Consider the following 14,545-nt stretch of genomic DNA (forward strand, 5'->3'; position numbering starts at 1 on the left):
GAGAGAGAGATAGAGAGAGAAGGGAGGGATTCACCTATCATCATTAGATCTAAATAAAAAGTAAAAATGAGGAGAATACTTGGAGAATATTTAACTACATGTGTTTGGGGCCAGAATTGATACCATCTGTTGCCCACCCTCCAATAAATCTAAGCCAAATATTTGGTTCAGTGTGCTCCCAAATATTTGGTTAACAGGAGGAACAGGGCATCAAAATAAACCTAAAGAAGGTAGAAGAATGAAAATAATAAGAGAAAGAATCAATAAAATAGAACATGAAGAAACAATAAAGTACATCTTTTGCAAAGACTAATAGTACTGACAAACCTGCAGAGAGCTTGACCAAGAAAGAGAAGAAAATACAAACATTAGCAATGAAAAGAAGGCATGACTTAGGTGCTAAAAGGATGTAAGAAAACAATTGGAGCCTCTTTCTCAATAAATTTGAAAACAGGTGAAATGCACAGATTCCTAGAGCAGTTTCCTAAGCTTTCGTGTGTATCTGAACCACCTGGGAGGCTTTCAAATCCAGATTGCTGGGACTCACCCCTAGAGTACCTCCTTTAGTAGCTTTGAGATGGGGTTTAAAAATCTGCATTTTTAGCAAGTTTCCAGGTGATGAAACACTGAGAACACAGTCCTAGAAAATAAATATTACCAAACACACTCCAGAGGAAATTGAAATTTTATAATCCAGCGTTTTCCTACCCTTTTCACTTCATGCCCCCCCCCCCCCACACACACACACACAAAACCCACACAATAATATTGTATGGCACACTGGGGTAAACAAATGAGGCTGCTCTTGGCTGGGGGTAATCTGCTCTTGACTATGTTTTTTCCACATCTGCCCTGACCTACCTGCTCTGGGCAGCCTCAGTGGTTGAAGGATCAATACCTTGGGCTCACCTGTAATCCCTACTCTGCATATCAGTGTGCCTTGGTGCACCTGTTGGGGAAGCCTGTGCTAGGATTTATACTCAGATGTAGTTGTCTATTGCAGCATAAAAAATTACCCTCAGCAAATATATTGTGACAGAAGTGAATTTGACTGTGGGTGGTGGGCACACAATGCCATATACTGATCATGTGTCATAGAAATGTACATTTGAAACCTACATAATCTTATTAACCAATGTCATCTGAATAAATTTAATAAAAATTTACAAATCACTCTCAGATTTCACAGTTTACAACAACGTATATTTATTACTCACAATTTCTCTGGGTCAGGAATCCAGGTGTGGCTTAGCTGGATCCTCTGGCTCAGGGGTCTTCTGGGGGAAGAATCTGCTCCCAAGTTCACTCACTCAGTTGTTGACAGGGGTCAGTTCTCCGTGGTCGGCAAACTGCGGCTCGCGAGCCACATGCGGCTCTTTGGCCCCTTGAGTGTGGCTCTTCCTAAGCCTTAGGAGTACCCTAATTAAGTTAATAACAATGTACCTACCTATATAGTTTAAGTTTAAAAAAATTTGGCTCTCAAAAGAAATTTCAATCGTTGTACTGTTGATATTTGGCTCTGTTGACTAATGAGTTTGCCGACCACTGTAGGCTATTGGCTGGAGCCCTCAATTCATGGCCACGTTGATCTCTCTGTGGCTATAGCTTGCTGTAACAACTTGCTTCTTGCAAGTAAGAAGAGATAGAGAGAATGAGAGCTAGGCAGAGTCAGTTTTTGAAACTTCACCTCAGAGGTGGCCCTTTATATTTGCTGTGTTCTATTGGTTAGAAGCAAGCCACTAGGTGCAGCCCACCCTTAAGGGGAGGGAATTACATGTGGCCATGAAAACTAGGAGGTGAAGATGATTGGGGGAGTCTTAGAAGCCTGCTTACTACACCGGAGAGAAATTGCTAGGTGGTAGGGCTAATGCACATGTTCAGCTTCACTGGGTAGTTCCAGATTACTCTCCAGCAGTCTGAAAGTTACCATTGCTACAAATTCTCACCAACACTTGCTATTGTCAGACTTTAAAATTTTCACCAATCTGGTGGGAATAAAACAGGAACTTGTATTTCTCTAGTAACTAATGAAGTTTGAGCATATTTTCAAATGTTTATTTACCACCGAGATGCGTTCTGTTCAAGGCTGTTCATATTTGTCCATTTTATGTTAGATTTTCATCTTTTTCTTATTGATTTAAAGGTGCACCTGTGGCTGGATACTAACCTGAATCCGCCATATGTGTAGTAAGTGTCTTCCTCCAGATTTGGCTTCTGTTTTCACTCTGTTGATTTCTTTTGGGGAACAGTTTTATTATTTTAATGTAGTTGAATTTATGCTTCCAGTTTTGTGTTAAGAAATCCTTTGTTACCTCCAAGTTAGAAAGAGAAATTCTACATATTCTTTCAACATTTTAAAGTTTTGTCTTTAAGTCCTTTGTCATCTAGAATTGATTTTTGTGTATAGAGTGAGGTAGGAATTCACTTAATTTTCCCCTCATATGGCTAATCAATTAATATTTTCCTAATAGTCTGTCTCCGCTTCCTAATGTGCAGTGCCATAGTTAGGTTCTTTATACAGGGTGTCCCCCAAAAATGTATACGCACTTTAACAGCTGCTAGCTCCATTGATGCTTGTTTCTTTTCAGATTTAACCCATTGGAATTAATAATTATTCAAAGTGTGTATACATTTTTTGGAACACCCTATATATTCATCTATTCATGAGTTTTATTCTAGACTCTGTTTTGGCCCACTGATCTATCTCTGAATGAATAACATGCTCTTAATTATTAATGACTTTCTAAAACATCTTGCTATCATTGCTTTTACTTGTTCTCCAGGATTGTTTGGACCATTCTTGGCTCTTTACTGTCCTATATTTTAGGATTAGCATGCCAAGTTCCATGAATAGAATACCATTAAATCTATAGATTGTTTTAGGAAAATACTGTTTACATCTTCCTAAAGTCTTTCCTGAAGTTTTATGATTTTTTTCCATAGACAGCTTGTACATCTTTCGTTAGATCTATTCCAAGGTGCCTTCTATTTTTTGGTGGTGTTGTAATTAGCATCGTGCTTTGAATTGTGTCTTCTATATATTTGTTACTGAAGTATAGATTTGCAATTGTATTTTGTTTATTATATTTTGACAGTTTATTTTCCTAGTTCTTATCTAGTTTTAGTATCAAGGTACCAGCCTCAGGTGATAAATTGGACCCTATTTCTTCTTTTTCTACCATTTTGCAAGATTTCATGTATGATTGGAATAAGCTTTTGAGTGTTTGCCTGTGCCTGCCTTTAGAAATATCTAGGCCTTGCCCTAGCCGGTTTTTCTCAGTGGTTAGAGTGTCGGCCCAAGGACTGAAGGGTCTTGGGTTCAATTCCAGTCAAGACACTTATCTGGGTTGCAGGCTCAATGTAATGATGTTTACTTTGAATTTATATTAGTTCACACAAACACTCCATCCATGCTTTTGTTCCGGCCCTCCGGTCCAGTTTAAGAACCCATTGTGGCCCTCGAGTCAAAAAGTTTGCCCACCCCTGCCCTAGCTGGTTTTTCTCAGTGGTTAGAGTGTCAGCCCAAGGACTGAAGGGTCTTGGGTTCAATTCCAGTCAAGACACTTATCTTGAGCCTGGGTTGCAGGCTCAATCCCGGGCCCTGGTCAGGGCGGGTGTGGGAGGCATGTGGGAGGCGGGTGATGTGTCTCTCTCACATAGATGTTTGTCTCTCTGTGTTTCTCCCCCTCCCTTCCACTCTCTCTAAAAAAGCAACGGAAAAAATATCCTCAGGTGAGGACTAACAACAACAACAAAAAAGAAATACCCAAGCCCAGTATTTTCTTTGTAGGAAGACATAACTACTAATCAAATTTTCTTAATAGTAATAGCAGGGTTTTCTATCCGGTGTGCCATGTAAGGAAACTGATATTTCTGAATGGGCTTCAGAAAGTCCCCTCAGCCTTCCAAGGCAGATAGCTGAGAGGGACATGGGGCTGCGGGAGCCCCTGGCCAAGTTGCCTCTGGTCATAAACATTCTCATCCCTTTACCCCACTGTGCTTTTGATGTTTATTACTGACTTCTCTATGAAGCTCTTGCACATCTCTTACTGGATGTATTCCTTATAATTTTTTTGTCATTGTAATTGGCATCTTTCTTTTAATTGCTTTTTCTAAATATTTATTGCTAAAGTGTAGATTTGCAATTTTAATTTTTCTGTTCATCTTATTTATGGCAAACTTACTATGCTCTCTTATTAATTCTAATATTCTTTGTCTATAATAGCTATTGTGTGTGTATGTTCCATGATGGGAAGAAAATTGGGAAGCTTGCCTTGGAGAAAGTCTAACCTTAGTTTCCTTGTCTGTAACATGGGTTGAAAAGGCACCTGCTTCAAAATATTTTTCTGAAGATTAAATGAGTTAATCCAAATTAGGCAACAGAACAGTACCTGGGACACAGCAAGTGTGTAATTATTGCTAGCTGTTATCCTTATTTTTACATCCTTCCTTTTTCTTTACTTAAGACCTTATGTATCCTTCCTTCAGGCTCAACCTGATACCCTAGGTCCGTGGTCGGCAAACCGCGGCTGGAGAGCCACATGCCCGCTATTGTGGCCCCTTCAGTGTGGCTGAACTGAATTGTGTTTAGAAAACGGCGGGAGCACACATACATTGAAACTTCGTGGCCCATGCGCAGAAAGTCAGTATTTTGTGGAAGAGCCACACTGAAGGGGCCACAGAGCTGCATGTGGCTCACGAGCCGCGGTTTGCCGAGCCGCAGTTTGCTGACCACTGCCCTAGGTCATCAGCAGTGGCTTTTGACCTTTGTGAGATCTTATATCCACTTTTAGGTCCTGAAAGAAGCTTTGGTTCTCTACCCCAGGGAAATACAAAAACACATAATTTTCAAATAATTTGAGGAAGGTCAAGATCCCCTTATCAATGTGCAAGGATCTCCCCCTGCTTCCAAAAGATTTATGGCACCAGGTTAAGCATCCTGCTGTAGAACCATCTCCCAGTTTTCTAGAGGGCTTGAAGCTGTTCTGGTGGGACACCCTGGGGTGTGGGATGATTTACTTTGCTCCTAGTCTGGCTATGACATTGTGTTCCCGTTCTGACAAACGGGATTCAGTCCTGCTCCTCTGACCTGCCTCTCAGCCCAGCTTTGGGGGTCAGGTCTTACTTCTTGTTCTTGAGCCTGTGCCTTGGCAGACTGCTCAGGCCCCAGGAGACCCCTGAGAGGGGCGCCCCGCCCTGTTCACGTAAACCTCTAGGGCAGGTTTTCTCAACACTGGCACTACTGACACGTTGTGCTAGACAATTTTGTATTGTGTGTCTGTGTGTAAGGGTTGCTCTATGCATTATAAAATGTTTAACAGCATCCCTGGCCTCTCTTCATTAGATGCCATTGGCATCCCCCAATTATAGCAACTAAACATCTCTCCAGGCATTGCCCCCTGGAGAGACAAGATCCCCTCCAGTAGGGAATCACTACTCTGGGGCCTGAAGTCCTGTCCTTGAACTCCTCCTGCTTGATGCCTGGAGTCCTACTATCTGCTGACAGTCTCCTTAATACCAACTATAAGCCTAGTCCCCAAATAGAGCTTGCTCCTGGATTTCCCAGTGCCGGGTTCTGCCTCCTATACGGACGCCACTGTAATTCTTGCAGCATATTTCTGGTGACAACAGCTTGCCTGGACTACCAACTGTTGTGTTTCAAAATACTATCTTCTCTGGCTTGAGTGAATGACCCTCCCCTCCTCACTCCCCCACAAAACAGCTAGCTTTCCCGCAGGGATGAGGTGGGGCTGATTTCAGTCTTTGATCCAGTTGGGATCCAATTAGTTCTCCCGAGAGTGGCTGTGTCGTGAGATAGGACAATGAGGCTTTGTTTGTTTTCCTGGGGAAAGTCATCTTCCTGGGTTTCCTGTGAGAGAGCCTGTCCTTTCCCTGTGTCCGTGGAGACAGAGTTTTCTGAAGGCAGTAAATTGCCCCATTCTACAGTGCAGCAAGTCAGTCAGGAATGAGCAGCAGAACCACGGAATTGCAGCCTTAATAGATGCCAACAGCACAAAGGTGGTGAGCTTCATAATGGAGCCTTAGAGAGAGCGAGGAAGATTGATGGACTGAAAGCTAAGAGCAGAGAACGGAATGGGGGAAAGAACATTGTGTAATGCTTTTCACAGAGGACATACCTCAGAACCACAGGAGAGAGAGAGAGCGCAGAACAAGAAAGTACAGGACAAATTGTACCTTGTAGTATTCTAAACCTGGCCTGGTTGATTATAGTGGGGTAGGGGGTGCTGGGAGGGCCCAGGGTCTGAAAGGCTGACACAGATATTGATATTGGGAGGAAATCCACTCAAACAAGTAAGAACTGGTATTCAATGGCTTTAACAAGTTGGAAGATGATTTCTCGCTCATGTGAAAGTATGGTGGCTTTCCTTTGCAAATCATCAAGGGCTCAGCTTTTTCACCTCTTGCTGTTCTGTCATCTTTTACGTATTGATCTCATCTTCATGACCAAGAAGGTTCGTTCCCACACCAGTATTCCTGCTGGCAGAAAGGGAAAGAAGGGAAGACAAACCCCTCCGCTTAAAGGCATAACCTAGAAGTTGCCCACGTTATTTTTGCTCATATCCCATTGGCCAGAACTTAGTCCTATAGTCCTATAGTGATAACTAGCTTCCAAGGAAGCTGGAGATTCTGGAAGGCCACCTGCCAGATAAAAATCAGGGATTCTCGCCCGGAAATGCCTCTACAGGACTAGCCTGAGGGCCCCTTGTCCTCAGTCTTTCCTCTAAGTCAGTGGTTCTCAACCTGTGGGTCGCTACCCCTTTGGGCGTCGAACGACCCTTTCACAGGGGTCGCCTAAGACCATTGGAAAACACATATATAATTACATATTGTTTTGTGAGTAATCACTATGCTTCAATTATGTTCAATTTGTAACAATGAAATTGGGGGTCACCACAACATGAGGAACTGTATTAAAGGGTCGCGGCGTTAGGAAGGTTGAGAACCACAGCTTCAGTTCCCCAAGTGCCCCTAGAACATGTTTGGCAGATCCATTCTTGGAAGACAGAAGAGGGATGGGAAAAGAGTGGGCAAAGATGGAGTCCTCTTTAACAAAAAAGGGTTGCTAAACACTTGCGTTTTGTTAGCATAAAAGACAGGCGACTTGAAGGATAACACCACAGGCAAGCCCAGTGACCGGATCTTGAGCTAGGGCCCCATTTCTACCAGCTAATCGTTGTTGTGAAACTCCAGGGAGAACTGAGGCCATGTTGTGTTTGTGTTGGTTGTGATTAAACCTGAATAATTTTTCACTGAAAATAGTCACAATGTTATCTAATCGCAGCACTAAAAGAAACAACCAAATCCATTTGAAAACCACAACCGCCTTCATTGATAACCAAGAAGTCAATGGTGGCCTGTTGTTCTTGGAGGCCACTGGTTGGTAGCCGGGGAGCTGCTGCCACCTCGTGGATATTACAGAAAGCGCAGCCAGGGAGGCGGCCTCAGCCACGCCAATGGCGCGCGCCCCACAGCCCAGGCAGTCACACCTCGGTGATGTTTCAGCTGAGCTCACTTATTACCTTGGAAGACCAAGGGCCCCGGCGGTTTATTATGGGTTTGCGGTGTTTATTAATCCACAACGGCACTGTTTTTGATAGACAACCTAAGATTAAGGCCAATAAAGGACTCTGGGAAGGTGGACCAAATAATTTCCTTGACTTGAGAACAAAGAAGAAAGTCAGTAAATAGTACCTGGATCTTCCAGTAATTACTCCATCTTATAAATTACTGTTTTTCTCTTATTCCGGCCCGCAGTCTGTCATTCTAGAAAGGATGATATATTAATTTTTAGCTGAGCAATACCCACGGGGAGTAATCAGAGTCGGCGATGAACAGGTGTTTTTCCAACGAAAAAGGTTACTATTGGAATTATTTATAATCAACATCAGAACACTGAATATTAACAAAGTGATTTTCCTCTGCTCATTAGGGATCAGGAGATGCATGTTGTTTTGGCTGACATTTGAAAGGTCATGCCTGATCCAAGAAAGCAGCTCCCCACTTCAAAATGCTGTCACCGTTCCTTCCTGTCCATTTCGTTTTTCTTTTAAATGTTATTTGACATTCAATTATTGTGAAATTGTTAGATCATATAAATGGTAGAAGATTATGACGTTGATCGTGCCTGACCCTATCACTCAGCTCTAGGAAACACAATATTATCAATACAGGTGAAGCCCTCTGGGTACCCCGATTGTGTTCCCTTCCTTCCCATTGCTCCATGGTTTCCCACTCCCCTAAATTGGGTGTTGATCATACCTATTTATTTCTTAATACTTTTATCAATAAATATGTATCCACACAAACAATATAAAGTATCAGATTTTGTGTTTTTAAAACTTTATTTCAATGTTTTTTTTTGGTAACTTGGATTTTTCATTCAATGTTATGAGTGTGAGATTCATCCATTGCCTCGGTTTCCTAGGCTGCCATACAAATTGCCACACACTTGGTGGCTTATACAGCGGAAATGCTTTCTCTCGCCGTCCGAGGTCTGGAAGCCTGAAATCAAAGTGTCCTCAGGGCTGCACTTGCTCTGGGCCTCTGAGGGAGAATCTGTCCCTTGCCTCTTCCAGCTTCTGGTGACTCCAGACAGTCTTGATTTGTGGCTACATAACTCCAATCTTGGTTTCCGTCTTCACAAGGCCTTCTGCTCCCTGCTTGTGTCTTCCTCTCCTCTTATAAGGGCACTTGTCATTGGATTTAGGGCCCGCCCATGGAATCCACCATGGTCTCCTCTCAAGACCCTTACTTACATCTGCAAAGCTCCCAGAGTATGTGGTGGAGGCGGGTTTCCACCCCAGGCCTCTGACTGACTCCTCTCACCATGGATTACAAGGCCTCTAAGGGCAGATAGTGGGGACTTCTGGCCATTTAATGGGTATTTAATGTGACATTGGTTTTAATGCTTAGCCCATATAGGAGAAAGCTAAGTAGTGTTGAGAAGCCACAGTGTGAGAGAATGGTGTGCTGGCTGGGGAGGCAGGGAATCTGAGTTCTGAGGTCAATACTCAGTTGACTTCCAAACTCCAAGCACAGGATTCTATTTTGTTCCTGTTCCTCTTCCAAGCCACTCCCTGATCTAACCAGCAGGGAGATCAGTGAGACAACCAACCACCCATCCACTTCTTTTAAAGAAGATAAAAAATATCTAGGTTTATCCGGATGTTCACTTAGTAAGTTATGGAATGTCTGATCACTGGGGTGGACACCTGAAACTAATACAATATTATATGTCAACTGTAATTTGAAAGTTAAAAATGATTTCAATTAAAAGTAAAAAAAAAAAATTAAAGTAAAAATAAAAAACAACAACATTGTAGGCTTCTTATCAATCAATTTATAACCAACTCCGTTAGGCAAAAGCCACACCCATAAGTCTCCTTTAGCCCTTCTCCACCTCACACTCTCCAAAGCTGTAGGCCTTTTGTCTGCTTGTAAAGGTCTACGAAGCAACTTTCTGAGGTTTTAACAGTTTTGTAGTCACATCCCTGGCTTCACCTGTGGACTGTTTTCCTGACAGCACTCTGGATTTGATCCTACTTGGAAGCCATTTCATTTCCTATATGAGGGGGTGAGGAAGGAGAAACGGTTATTTTCAAACCCATTCCAAGTCAAGTCTCTTCCATCACCATTTATTGCCCCTTTACTCTCTTTTACCTCCTCCAACCCCTCTTTCCCTCTGGTAATTACCATACTGTTGTCTGTGTCTATGAGTTTTTTGGTGTGTGTGTGTGTGTGTGTGTGTGTGTGTGTGTGTGTGTGTGTGTGTTTAATATATTTTATTGATTTTTTACAGAGAGGAAGGGAGAGGGATAGAGAGTTAGAAACATCGATGAGAGAAACATCGATCAGCTGCCTCCTGCACGCCCCCTACTGGGTATGTACCCACAACCAAGGTACATGCCCTTGACCAGAATCAAACCCGGGACCCTTCAGTCCGCAGGCCGATGCTCTATCCACTGAGCCAAACCGGTTAGGGCTTGGTGTGTTTTTTTGTTTGTTTGGTGTTTTGTTTTTTTTTGCTTAATCACTTCATCTTTTTCACCTAGCACCCCTTCACCCCTCCCTTCTGACAGCTGTCAGTCTGTTCTCCGTATCAATGAGTCTGTTTCTATTTTGTTCGTTAGTTTATTTTGTTTGTTAGATTCCACATCTGAGTGAAATCATATGGTACTTGTGTTTCTCTGACTGGCTTATTAGCATAATACTCTTTAATAGTTCTTTCTTATCTCCTGCATTTTACTACAGTCAGTGAGAAAAACCAGGCAGCCCCTTCAACACTCTCCCTGAAGATCTCCTTAGATAGGTCATTCAGTTAATTTGGTATATTTTCTATTTTCCATGTTACCACCGATAACGGTGTTGCTAAACTTTCTACTACTATCTATGACATCTCCCAATAACATTTTTCTCACTTTCCTGTCAGCCTTAACCAATAACTTCAAGAACCACAAGGTTTTCATGAACAGTCTCTTATATACCCTCCCAAATTCTGCCTGCCACCAAGACCTGAAGTCATTGCTACAGTTTTTATTATGGTACCAAAATCTGTTCCAGTTATCTCTTGCTACATAACAAACCGCTCAAAAACGTCATGGCATAAACATTACACTGACAACATCGATTGACTCATGAATCTACAATTTTGGAAGAACTTGAAGAAGACAGTTTCTCTCTACTCATGGTCGGCTGAGGTGGCTGAAAGATTGGGGGCTCTATTAGTCTGAAAACGCACTCATTCACACGTCTGGTGGCTGATGTTGGCCGTCAGCTGGGAGCTTATCTGGACTGTTGTTGGAATGGCCACACCGGACCTTCCCATGGGGCAGCCTGGCTTGTTCACCGAATGGTGAAGTGGTTGGGTTCCAAGAGGAAGCATCCCAAGAGGGAGCGCCAGGGGAAACCTAGTGTCAGAAGTCAGGCATCATTTGCACCACGTTCCATTCTTTAGACGTGAGTCGCTAAGCCTGCCCCACGCTTAAGGACTTGGACTCCGTATTCTGATGGGAGGCGTGTCAAAGAATTTGAGGACCTGCTTTAAAATCATCGTAAAACAGAGACATGGAAGCATAGGACAGACTGCAGACTCTCAGAGGGAAGGAGGGGGAGGGTGGGTGGGTGGGAAGTGATCAACCAAAGAACTTGTATGCATATATGCACAACCCAGGAACTTAGACAATATAGTGGTGAAGGCCTGGGGTGGGGGTGGGGGACAGGCTAGAAGGGGTCAATGGAGGCAAGAGGGGGAAACATGTAATACTTTCAACAATAAAGATTTAATTAAAAAATAAAATAAAGTCACCATACACAGGTATCCTTCGCTCCATTTTACAGACGTAGAAGCTGTAAGTCAGAGAGACAGACTTGCTGAAGGTCTTACAGTTAGTAACTGATAAGGCTTGGGACCCTAAGATACACGTTACATATTTAACTACATAATGTCTAATGTGAATCTGTAAAGCATTATGGTGATACCACATTTCACACAGAAAAACAGAGATGCAAGCGTGTGAAAGAGAGAGAGGCAAGGGCACAAATTTTCTAGAAGGCCTTCATATGCACAAAATACTCCAATCGTGTTAGAATATATACAGAGCCCTTGTCCAAGCATGTACTGTTTACAAAAATCCTCAAGTGGCACATTTCTGGATTTCAACAAGTAAACATTAATATGATCTCAGCTGAGCTTTCCTCACTTCTTAATAGAAAAGTAAGAGAACTCATGAGCCACATGGGTTATGAATCAAGGAACTTTATTATTTTTGTGTGTGTGATGAAATATGAGTTGATTTTGCTTAGTGTTTATTTAATGACTCACATGGTCATAATGGCCAGAAACGTCTCAGTCCTGACTTCAGAGCATCTAACTAGGTTCTGTATTCCTGTCAACCACCCTCCAGGTTGGCATGCAACACCCTGTGCCTTACAGCCCTATATTTGGCTACAATAACTGAGCACAGGGGAACCCTACAATAACCCAGCATTGGTCTCCTTGGATTCTTATAAAGAGACAATAAGCTTACCAACTTTTGACCAAAGGTATTTTTGGTCTCAAAGTTAAATTTCTGATTAATGGTCAGTTTTCCTTACTGAATACTTCCTATGTCTTTTTCTCCGAAGGCATTTATTCGTGTCTATGTGTGTTTGCATTTGAATGTGAGTGCATGTTCTTACATGAGCATGTGCAATTGTTTTTTACTGGAGCCCTTTGAATATCCTTGGTGTTGTGGGAAGAGGAAAAACAATAAAATTATGGTATATAAAAAATCAAAACAAAATGCTGTGCCAAGCAATGCATCTAAACACCTTCTGAAAAGTGTGAAAATAACTTTTCCTGACACTATGTCCTGTATGGTCATGGTTAGTCTGTAGTTTTTCTGGAACAAAACACAGTCTCTATTGATTTTGACTCATGTTCTCCATGTTTGTAAAAAATCTACTATCTTAACCATTATGAACAGTGTTAAATCTTCAAGGGCAAATTTATGTAACCTACTCTCTCCCTCTCTTGCAAGAATAGCCAACACATAAGCATTGTTCTGTTCAGAGTGTTGTTGCCTGAAAAGAATAGTGAATTGTACACCAAGAAGAATAAGGCACTTAGCCCATGATGCTTGGGGATTTACCAGCATGGTCTTCATTTTCCTCACTGCTTTGGCCCAGGATTTCTCCCTTTTGCCCCCTTCCTCCAAGCTGTTCTGAGTCAAGTGGAATCATTTTGGTCCATCTGTAACTCTTTACTCAGTTTATTCCTTACCTCAGTCTTGTCTCTTTTGTCACCTTTACAAAGCCCACGAATACACTCTTGTTTCTGGAGCCCTCAGTACCTTGATTACCAGAGGTTTATTCCACTCGTAAGCCTTGAGAATTCTGAATAGTTCTGTGCTGAAAGATGAAGACGATGGTGTAAATTAAATTGGGTGAAAGTCTCATAAAATAACATAGACTCAACCTCCTAGCATGTGCCCAGGGCGGTGCCCGTGTACACGGAAGAGCCTGGGTAAATAATTGGTGAGTAAATAAAAATGGCCTGTTTTTGTAGAGGATGAGAGATCAGGTGACTTATCTGAGGTTACATGCCTGGACCACGATAGAGCTCTTACGAGAATCTAGGCCCTCCTGTTTTATCCCGTTCTCACTGCCCAGCTTCCCGTAATCTGCGTTCCCTCGGGAAGACTTGTGACTGCTGCTGCCTCTGGGGCTCTGGGGATCAGCAGCGCCGAAAAACAGGTGGCTCCTCCGGCCAGTCTGGTGTCTGCCCAGCTGGGCTCTTGGCAAATGCTTTGATTCCTTTTTCCTGGTGTTGAGAAAGCATTTATTTTGGTTTTAAAAATATTGCCTTTGATTTTTAAAAACTAGACTAAACAAAGATTTGGGTAATATCTATTAGGCAGGTAGATTTCTGAAAATATATATTTAAGTACTTGTAATGGGTTTTTTTTTTTAGTACAAAAGTAACACATGTTAATTATAGGAAATATAAATAAAACAAAAAGAGGGAAATGTATACTGCCCATTATCCTACTCTGCCCAAAAGAGAATCATTATTAACTAAACTATTTGGTATATTACGTATATATAAGATGTCTCCCAAAAATGTATACACACACTCTGAATAATTATAAAAGCAGTGCTTATTAAAATACATCTTATTTTCAAAATTGAGCTATCAGCTGTTAAAGTGTGTATACACTTTTCTGGGACACCATAATATGTATTATACACTGTTCATTTTACTTAATAACATTTTATGAACATCTTTCTATTTTGTTAAACTCACCTACAACATAATTTTGATGACATAATTCTTTTATAGTGTGACATTGTATTTGTTTATTCTCTATCTATTGGACATTGTTTTCAAAGACAAGAAATTGTTAAAGATGACTTGCCGTACAGATGGTCACTGTAGGAGTGATTCCCAGTCCCCACTTGCACCCGCTCACAAGCCATTGCTCTGGAAATAAGGGGGGGAGAGTGTGGCCGTGTGACTGGATTGCCTCTGGGAGCAAGGACCCACCAAAGCTCCGGAGGAAAATGGAACCCAACCACCCTCCTCGAAGGAGAAACAAAGAGTTTCACAACCTCCAGATCTCATGGGTTTCCTTCTCGAAATCAATCACGTATTTGTACTTAGGAAGGTCGAGAACGTTGGGAAATGAACAGGGTGGGGGAAGGGTGAGGAGAACAACTTCATAGATTAATACACTTTAGAAAGCTGGAAATAGAATATTTTTAAAAGGTCTTTAGTGAAACAAAGAAGGATATCTCCAGTTTTGCATGCTGATTTGAACTGCATTTTTAGGAAGGGACATGTGTGTATATGTGTGTGTGAGACCGGGGGTATGGGGTGGGGGGAGAGAGAGAGGGACGACAGGGGCAGGGGTTGGGGGGTAGGAATAGAAGAGAGAGAGAATGGGGTTGGAGGCTAGGTAAGGGAGGGGTGACTTCTATCCGTGAGGCCTGAATCATAATCACCACTCCACACTCTTGCACACGCTTGCGTTACATTTGTACTTTT

General features: G+C 42.2%; 1 protein-coding gene across 4 annotated transcripts in view; it reads right to left on the reverse strand.

Annotated features, from left to right (window-relative positions):
* Nucleotides 1–9,344: 9,344 nt before the first annotated feature.
* The window catches only part of LOC102432264 (cytochrome b reductase 1), a 33,575-nt gene continuing 28,374 nt past the window's right edge, over nucleotides 9,345–14,545 (reverse strand). The window contains exons 5-7 of one of the 4 annotated variants that reach the window (XM_023744938.1): nucleotides 13,128–13,321; nucleotides 12,782–12,909; nucleotides 9,345–9,583 (exon numbers count right to left, since the gene is read on the reverse strand). In XM_023744938.1, coding sequence (XP_023600706.1) covers nucleotides 12,857–12,909; nucleotides 13,128–13,321 — 247 coding nt within the window. In that variant the 3' untranslated portion in view covers nucleotides 9,345–9,583; nucleotides 12,782–12,856. The remainder of the gene's footprint in view (nucleotides 9,584–12,781; nucleotides 12,910–13,127; nucleotides 13,322–14,545) is intronic. The other 3 variants (XM_023744944.1, XM_023744941.1, XM_023744956.1) reach the window with 3 other exon arrangements.

Source organism: Myotis lucifugus, unplaced genomic scaffold (assembly GCF_000147115.1).
Source record: "Myotis lucifugus unplaced genomic scaffold, Myoluc2.0 scaffold_5, whole genome shotgun sequence".
Lineage (NCBI taxonomy): Eukaryota > Metazoa > Chordata > Mammalia > Chiroptera > Vespertilionidae > Myotis > Myotis lucifugus.